This window comes from Hylaeus volcanicus, chromosome 4, assembly GCF_026283585.1.
Source record: "Hylaeus volcanicus isolate JK05 chromosome 4, UHH_iyHylVolc1.0_haploid, whole genome shotgun sequence".
In the NCBI taxonomy this organism is placed as follows: domain Eukaryota; kingdom Metazoa; phylum Arthropoda; class Insecta; order Hymenoptera; family Colletidae; genus Hylaeus; species Hylaeus volcanicus.
In genome coordinates, this window is record NC_071979.1 from 10,256,786 (window position 1) to 10,266,498 (window position 9,713).

The 9,713-nt window shown below is 46.1% G+C and overlaps 1 protein-coding gene across 1 annotated transcript in view; it reads left to right on the forward strand.

The window, feature by feature from the left end:
• The first annotated feature begins 613 nt into the window (after positions 1-613).
• Positions 614-9,713, forward strand: part of LOC128874667 (protein O-mannosyl-transferase TMTC1-like) — a 162,481-nt gene continuing 153,381 nt past the window's right edge. Inside the window, exon 1 of the mRNA XM_054119598.1 lies at positions 614-3,086. Within this exon, the coding sequence (XP_053975573.1) occupies positions 2,752-3,086 (335 nt within the window). The 5' untranslated portion in view covers positions 614-2,751. The remainder of the gene's footprint in view (positions 3,087-9,713) is intronic.

A 9,713-nucleotide genomic window follows, 5' to 3' on the forward strand; every position in this document is an offset into this window, starting at 1 on the left:
CTACTACGAGCTCGCTATCGCATCATCGTCGTCATAACGAGGTCGTATCGTCATTACGTTCACTGATTCGAGTGCCACTATTCGCTTCACCGTTCGAACCCACCGTAATCCGCGATGCGCGTTTAGGAAGGCAATAACGAAGAATAATTACACGTCGACGCGCCATCGCGCCATCGCAAAGCAGAAATTGGGAAAAATACTTAAACGCGAAGCACTAATTTTATTATAGAAATCACGTTAATTTTACCTATTCCACCGTCCGAAAAATTTCACCGACTTTGTGCGAGATCGATACCGCTACAAAGTCGTCCCAAGGACAACAATTTTTTCGCAGGATTCCTCGGGGGTCCTCGCGCAAACTGGTTGATTTCAAAGTGAGATTTCGAGGGAAAGATGCAGGTAAACAAACACGGGCCTCGCGGTGAACGCTGGTCTAAGCGCGACGAGGACAGCTAAACGTGGGATGAGAAACGTGGGAAAGAGACGCAGCCAGGAGGGAAAAGCCCCGGGGTGGCTAATGCGCGGGCGCGGCTTTGCGGGTCAGAGTGCGCTGGGTATATAACCGGGCGGATGCCGTCGTCCTTTAGTCTTGCGTTTATCGTCGTAGCGACGACCCGCTCGAGCTCGATCGCGTTGTCGTCGCATGCTCGCGGTCCATTGTCCTTTGACAGGTTCGTTCAGTGATGACGCGTAGTGCGTTTCGTTTAGACGTGGCTACCGCGACACCTCGTGCGGTATTTCATTCATCGATTTAGATCTAGATCCACCTGGATCGATCTCCCATCGTGACGTCGCGAAACTCGGAATAAGTCCGATCCTAACAAATTTGCAATTTCCACGTTCTTTGCTCCTTCGACGTTGATGCTCGCACAAGCTGGGGAAGAAGTATTGGCTAGAACGATATAGCGTTAATCGCCATTTTAACTGGAGTTTGCTATGTCGAACATCGATTTCTTGCTATCGATGGGTCAACCTGTTGTGAAGGTGTATCGGCTAATGTTTCGGTAGGGCTCGACGAGGTTTCCCGTGGAGCCAAAGTGGTTCCGACTCCAAGTGGAAACGCGAAGATACTCGGTTTCGGCGATACCAGAGATAAAAATTTCGCAACAGCTGGAGGTAGATTTTCAAACGATAGTCGTTCGATTCCCAGGCGCGAAGCGAGGAGGCAAAGAAGGAGGACAAAAGCGTAACGAGACAGGAGCGAAAACGAAAGAAGAGAAGCAGTGCACGGATTTCCAAGCTGTGCCTCCGGCCAGATACGACCGCTTGTATAGATCTATATGCATAGCAAAGTTGCGGCGATAGAAGAGCCTCAGCCACAGCGACGAGTATCTGGGTCATACACCCGTCCTTTCTGGCTGTTACCGCTGTCGTAGCTCGTTTTCCATAATTTCACGAGATTCGCTTGTCGCAGCAGAAATAGGGGTAGGATCGGCCAGCGACCGTGGGAACGGATATATCCATCGTTGAAAAGCCAGGGAACCGGGAGAACCCGATAAAGCAATTTTGTAGGTAGTGTACTGTATACCAAGCCGCAACACGCGATTACGAGCAACGAGAGAACAGCTGTTAGCGTCTGTTCGCTTTCCTAGCGATGAGAACGTCGGTCTGACGTCTCATAGGAACGCAAAGTGGTGTATTCGGAGCTGGGATACGCGCGAAGACAGCTGTAAAAACGACGAGCAGCTTAACGAGAGAACTTGGTTTCCAAGGGTGAGTGCGGTTTCTCGACGTTGAAAATTCACAGTCCGACCGCACGCGAGCTCGTTTGGACTTCTTTGTCAGCGGCGCCATCCCCCGGAACACGCGTATCGGTTGGTCTGGTGAAAATCAGCACCCTAAATTGTTTGCGTACGTCGCGTCGGCGACTCGATACCCGCGACCGTAACGAGCTGTTACGTCGTTACACGGCGAAACAGAGAGGCCACCGTGGAAAAAAGGCAGCTCGACACCGGCAGCGGCGGTGCCACCTCCCGCGGGGACAATCCCAGCCGAACGACCGCCGCGCGAGAACTATTATCCATGGAAGAGCAATCAGCCAGCGCCAGAGCCCGTTTCTCTTTGGAGCGGACACGTAGGACGTGCCCGACACGGTAAATAATGAACCCCCGCAGTCATTTATCAAGCTCACCGCGCCGGGCCAACCGAATGCTCAAAGTAGTCGAGCTCTAAAGTAAATGGAAGAGTGCAACGCGAACCGAGTACATCTGGGAGCTGGAGACATGATTCGCGGATTACGAAGGATGTAGCGCGCGGGAAAATACGGTCCGAGTCGTTTCACAGCTTCGTCTCAAGCCTTCGAAGACTGATCAATTGCGACGCCTTCCAAAGATCAACTCCTCGGCGTGCTGCTAGAATAAATCTCTCGGGTGCGCTATCGCGATCAAACGGTTCCGTAAACGTGCAAGAGTAGCCCCAGGAGTCGACGCTTTCGCGCAAAGTCACGGAAAGGGAACCAAGAGGATAACTTGGCGCGATCGCGACGAGAAGACTCGAGTTACGGTCTGGTGTATACTCTTCTGCCATAAAAACGGTCGATGTCGTCGCGTTGGCGGTCGTTGAGATGCGATCAGCGATCGAATCGCGCGACGGTCAGCAACCCAGCGGCAGTTTCGCGAGGATTTATCAGCGCGGTAGATAGCGGACGTGCGAGAGCTAGCGTGGCTCCATGAGAGTGATTCTGACGGACGATCGCGACAGAACGTTTGATCCTTATCGCGCTGGTGTGCATCGCGCGTTTGTTGGGGAACCATGAGACGACGGAACAATGGCTCGAGCGGCGGCTACGCGGGCTGTTGCTGCCACGCGACCAAAAGAACAGGTCGCAACGGATGCAACGGAACCTCGATGAACGAACCACCCGGATGGTGCATCTACGCGACGGTCGCGCTGGTCGCCGTTGGGTGCTATCTGAACGCGTTAGGTGGTGATTTCGTGCACGACGACATACCCGCGGTCGCGAGGAACAAGGACGTGCTCGCCCAGACATCGTGGACCAGTGTTTTGAAGGACGACTTCTGGGGGACTCCCATGCACGACGTCAACAGCCACAAGAGCTACAGACCGTTGACCACGCTCACGTTTCGGTAAGCAAACTAATAACCTGTTCCACGCCATCAACCTAAATCTTTCCAATGTCCTAACAGGTGTATAGAAGATAAATTGTTTCTGGAAAGACTCTTAAGTAAAAAGTTCCAGTTTCTACCTTAGGATTTATGTCTTCCCACTACCATCTTAAGATACATCATTAATTTTGCATTTGTTAAAAGTTTCTTCATCTTTTTCTCTTGCGAGCGCGGAATCGGATATACTTTTCGAATGCGTAATAATAATTAAAGATGGTGCGCGGATATGGCTTCTCGGTGCTACGATTCGAGTGTTATGCAAACTGCTTCTTAAAATAATTTACAGTGGTGTAGTTTTAATATCAGTGTCTTTGGTTACCTGGAATGAAATTTACAACGATGAGGTACACTCGTCAGGAAGTTTAAAGCATAGCAGTGAATTAGTTAAAAACAACGTATGCGTGCTGAGAGAAACAATAGACGTAGCAATATAGTGAAAATATGGTTCTTTCCAACAATTTTATTCGTGCATTTCGATAATTAGGTTTCACACTTCAATTGTGTAATAAAGTATTATATTATCTTGTTTGTATCACGTTATTATATCAAATTCAAGCTGAAGCACGTTATTATTTTCTTTTCGTTTCGAAATTTAATTTATGAACTATTTGTCTGCAAGGGTATCTAATGTACAAAACCAATACTGTTTATTTTATTATACATATAATACTCAACACAAACTGAATATGGTTATTATTTTTCTACTTGTGTCGAATATGAATTTATACAAATTTAAACTATATAAGTGTCAACGTGTTCTATCATAAATAACACAGAGCGAGAGAGTATGATGTCATAATGGCGATTAAAAAATTGAATTATTCACATTTTTGAAGAGAATACACCTACAAATATTTTCCTCTCGCGAGTGATTTTTTCGTCCATTTGGAAACAGTGAAATATCGTTATAAAATTCGTAACGCGAGAAACATTGCGTCAATGGAAATCTTTGCGAGTGTCAGCGTGGCAATCGGTGATGGTATTATTAAAACGATTTCGCTGCACTGCTACAATTAGTAGAGACTGTACAGTCGCGCAATTAAAGCTGCGAATTCGAAATACAGTGGACTAAGCGCGTTGGGTTATCGCGAACGGAATAATTACATGTTGCATTTTTGTTGCCCCCCATGCTCGCGAATCACAAATACAATGGTGATTTTGTACGCCACCTCGCGTAGAAATGTCGAGATCGCGATCGCAGGAGAGCAACCATTATCTTGTGCATAGATGAGCAGTATAGTTGCCGTAGTCCATCTGGCGCGATAGTGAATGCCAGGAGGAGGTGTATATGCAAGAACACTGACCGCGAGGAACTCGTGGACGCTGGCGCGTTGCAGAATGTCCTGTGTAACACGATTCAGGAGCCGCTTCGGCTTCCGCCCAGCGCGCGATTTGATGCATGGATACCAGTTTGCCACACTCCACGCGCAATACTGCATATTGGCTGGTATTGGGCCATCCATCATACCGCAAGACACCGACACATCGCTCATTCGCCTTAACGCTCCAGATGCTGTTGCCAACTTCGACGCGAGAGAGACGGGCGGCTCGTAGATTCTGGCGGAAGGAACGACGATGGGGGGCGCAAAGGGGCTCGGGAGGGGAGACGGTGGCTGAACATTGCGCTTCCGCGTTTCGCGCGTTGCCGGAAGTGGAACGCATCCATAATTCCCGAGACTCTAAGACGCGAAGGCTACGGGCGCCGGCAGTCACGTTCGTTCGCCTAGAGATTATGGGATATTAACGATCGGGACACGAGCGTCATTTCTACGGGAGTTTATATAAACGTCTTCTAATCATCCTGCACAATCATTTCTCTCTCTCTCTCTCTCTCTCTTGGAATCGACCTGGCGATCAAAGGGAGGCCTTGCACCATGTGTTACTCAAACCATCTAGTATTAATCGAGTTAATAACGTCACTCTCGATATAATATACTAATCTTAATATTCGATCATATAGAGCTTGTGACTTAACCATCCCTCAATATTTCATCGATAACCGACTCAAACAAACTGCCAAAAAAACCTTCCTCGACTTGTGTACAAGAAAATTCATGAAACTACCCCTCTTTTAGAATGTCCAAGCGTATACAAGCCCTCAATTGAAAAGAACGCGGTGCACTTTGATACGGGTAGAGAAATAACAAACGGTAATCCTTGCGGGTTGCTTCTCAAAGAGTGACGTTATTGGCACTGCGACTCGAATACATACCTGGGGAATGCGAAGCCGAGAGGAGGGTTACGTGGCACATATTTATAATTACTCTGTCTTTGGTTTATCAGGGACTCCGATGTCGATTACTCTGTACACGCGACTTTCTGCTAACGGCGATGCACAGGTCAAAGATTTCGAACAATGTCCGCCTTTCGCGAGCAGAGCTACGTACGTTTCATTCGACGTCTTTCACTCGTTGCCCGCATCTAGTCACCGCCCTTTGATCTCTTTATTGTCGCGGAACTTTGACGGGGCGCTTAGAATATTTTGCTTTCAGAATTCGAGTCTCTCGGAATGAAAACGTATCCGAGGATCCCGAAAGTTCGCGATACATGCAACCTGGCCATTTGCTCTCGCAACCTCCGCACGAGAAGTTTCCCGGGGATTTCCGAACGGTCATCAACTTTCCGCCGTATACTCTGCGCGCACGTGCTCGCGCGATTGCACTCTCAGCTCGACCACGAAGAGCCTTCCACGTCCGAGGGTTCCCAGCGAAACAATAATACTCTCGGAACTGCAGTTCGATACGGGGCGGTTTAATAAAATTCACCCATCGCGCGGCTTCTAACGAACTATTTCAGCTGCCCTGATTCGTAATTTCGCTTAGAAATGATTGGTTCGTTTGTGTAACTCGCTGCTTGACGGTCCGAGACGATTGTCACGTCTCACCTAAATTCGAAAAGTTAGGTGTCACCGTTGAATAATTTACAGGAACTTTACGCGCGAGGGGCTACCCAATTCTTTGCATCGAACAATACCTTTATATTTCTGATCAAATATCTGGTAAAAAATAATTGTACTAATACTGTACCACCCTCGATGCCTACAAATACCAATGTAAGTAGTCTAAATCTTATAGTTTACGAATGCATTCCTGCCGAAACCAATAAAAGCGACACTTTATCATTCGAGACTATGAATATAAATAAGAGAACATTGTTATACGTTAAAGAAGGTACAAATATTTCAGGAAAACTCGTTTCCATGGAATTTGTTGTATTTTGCCGCAAATATCATGTATAAATGTGGTTTATGAACGCGAAATACCATCAAGAAATGCAAATGTTTCCACGGAAAAGCGAAGATCCATTTAGCTCCGTGAAATCTCGTTTCCTCTTTTCCTCTCGGCTTAAACCGAGCGTTCTTCTATTTTAATATTTACATTCGTCTAGTAAAAAACAGAAAAGGAAAAGAATGGGACGGAAAAGAAACGAAAATAGTCATCAGAGCCTTCCTTTTTTCGCCTGTCGCGGTAACGGTGTACACTTTAATGCAGTGTTTCTCAAGCTTTCCTATCTCCATTAAAATAAATGGAACTTATTAACTAAAATAACCGAAAGTTGTATGTGTCTCCTAAAGCAAATGTGAAAATAATCAAGTACACTCGCATGAGTTGCAGTATATATTTTTTTATTGAACAATACTGAAAAAATGGTAATTGGACACCAAAAAGCATCTCTCGAAAACATGCTAGAAAATGATGTTTATGGTGAAAGAGAGAGGAGGTTTACTAAAAAGAAAACTAATTTTTCCATTTTCCCACAATATGTTTTTTTCCTTTGAGAGCTTGCAGATCCCAACCGATGCCGACGCACCCCAGTTTGAGAGACGCTGTGCTGTATTACATTTTCCTTAGGCGAATTCACGGCCGTTTTTTTTCTTGGTCTGCACTTTTCGTCCATTTATCTGCTAGGCTCTTTGTGCAGGTACAATGACGATCGATATAATCACATTTGCCGCAAGTAGGAACTTATACTGTTCCCCGAGAGAGAAATTCTTCTTTGTTTCATCGTACGTTGAGGCTGAGGGAGCCAGTTACTCGAGTGTCGGGTAGAATAAAAATTGTCGCCAGCAAGTTTTATCCCGCGATGCTTGTACTTCAAAGCTTTGCGCATCGCTTTTGTCGCGGTTTCTATCCAATCCTTCGCGGAGAGACAGTTTTCATTAGTCGCTCGAAGGTCGTGCGACGAGATACCTTTACCGAGTGTCTTTCTCGCGGCTGGAAACTGAATTGCTTTTCATCGGGTGCTCGTTTCGATTGGCGAAATTAAGCGGTGCAGTTTACACGTCTGCCTTGCCGTTCTCTTGCTCGGACCACTGCTTTGTCGACGTTTGGACCGTCGACGAATTCGTCCTCTCTAATAACAGTAATCGCTCGTACGTTCAATGAATGAAACCGTTGGCCATCTGTGCGTCGATTAACGCGACGATCGTGGTTACCTTTGCTCGCGTTGTTCGAAATCTGAAGCTAAATGAACATTGCACAGACTTTTAAGAGACGAAGAAAAATCGAATTTAATGACAAATTTATTCATAAACATTTACGGTTGTCAACGATGTAACGACAAAATGAACAAATAAAGCGAACATCCGATACGTGTGTTATAAGCCACCGATAGTATGTGTCTCGTCGAATCGATAGAAAAATGTTGGCCCAGATATGTTCGGTGAATTTCGATTTTTTCGTATAAAAAAAAAAAAAAAAGAAAAACATGGAGATGGATATTGAAAGTCACTCGACCGGTATCGAGTTCCTCAAACACACGAGGGTCGCGTTTAGCATTGCCATCGTGATTTCCGTTCTGGTCGCTCAGCATGCTTTAAAAATCACCCAACGTCACGCGATCCTCGTGGCTTTCGTCGACGGTGCAGGGGATGTTTGAAACGCCAACGCGAAATTGTCTTGGGGATGAACAAGGCAATGATTTGCTCTCGTAATCGTCTATAGAGTTTAACGGAAACAGGTGAAAGGGAGGCACAACTTATGTCTACGCTGTGTACACGCGAGTCAACGATGCAAGTACATTCGAGCTCACTCAACGTCACCCAAGGATCACCCTTTAGCTCGCTCGTTGGTACACGATCACTTTTATCGAACTTTTCACCAGGCGAACACGTAGCTCGCAAAAAGATAGTCGAAGTAGTGGGCTCGTTTGCGAGCAGTCACGATGCAGTCAATCGCCGAAAGAGATAAGACACAGTAGAACTGTCGAAGCGAGAGGGTAGCTTCCGGCGTGGAAGAAAATTTGCAAGTTAGGCGGGTTACGTGTCCTCCAGACTTTCGTGCGAGCACGTGGAAAAGAACTCGTCCGTAGACTGCGAGTCATCTGATACGAAAAACTCTATTTCGTTCGCCTCTCGTTGAACGAATTCGGAATTTAAAGCGATTCCGCTTTCTTGCCTAGCGTTATTTTATACCGGGGAAATTTGTAGTCGCTTTTACGATATCGAGCGCGACGGGCAATGGACATTTCACATTTAAATCCCGCTCGTGAAGTTGCTCGTGGCATTTTAATTTGAATTCTGAGTTTTGAATTGCTAGTCGTTATTGTATAAAGTTTTTACATTTCAATTAAAAAGGAAGTCCTTCTTGTTTCCTTAGTAATCTAGTTTAAAATTTTGTAAAGGACGATCGTTCCATCTGACGGGAGCTCAACGTCACCGCCATTGAGGTGGCTGCGCCGTTTAGAGCGGTTAAATCACGATTCACGGCGAAGTAAGTTCCTTGGGGTGGTTCTATGATGATTTATGGGCGAGACCCCGAGCGATGATGTGCCGCGCTCCGTGTGCGGCATGCATGCGAGGGAATAATTATTATTAAATTACTTGACCCGACGCAACGGGCGGAATCTCGTTCCGCGGCGTTACTGACACGCATGAATGATTACGTTACAGACCTTAATTTAGACGCGACGATATCACATTATACAGCTTGCCAGGTACGTACCATCGTATTCGATTACGTCAGGGGCCACCCGCCGTGATATTTCATTTGCTCCCGCATTTAACTCGCCGATGATCGCCTACAGAGTCCTCTTTGTAATCGGTGTCTCGTTTGGCGCTGCTCAAATAATTCATGTTTCCTGTGTTGCTCGACAAAACAAATCAAACACACAATTCTTTTCTTTAATAAAATAATTTTTTGGAAAAAAAATTTAACCGATTTCCAAAAAGGTGCAGTGAAAAGTATGAAATAATTGCATTATCGACCGAGCACTCTACATTACCGACAGAGTAATCTACATTACCGACAGAGCAATCTGCATTATCGACCGAGAAATATACATTACCGACAGAGTAATCTGCATTATCGACCGAGCATTCCAGACCTAACCCAGACCTAACCCAGACCTAACCCAGACCTAACCCAGACCTAACCCAGTCTTAACCCAGACCTAACCCAGACCGAGAAATATACATTACCGACAGAGCAATCTGCATTATCGATCGAGAAATATACATTACCGACAGAGTAATCTGCATTATCGACCGAGAATTTCAGACCTAACCCAGACCTAACCCAGACCGAGAAATATACATTACCGTCAGAGCAATCTGCATTATCGATCGAGAAATATACATTACCGACCGAG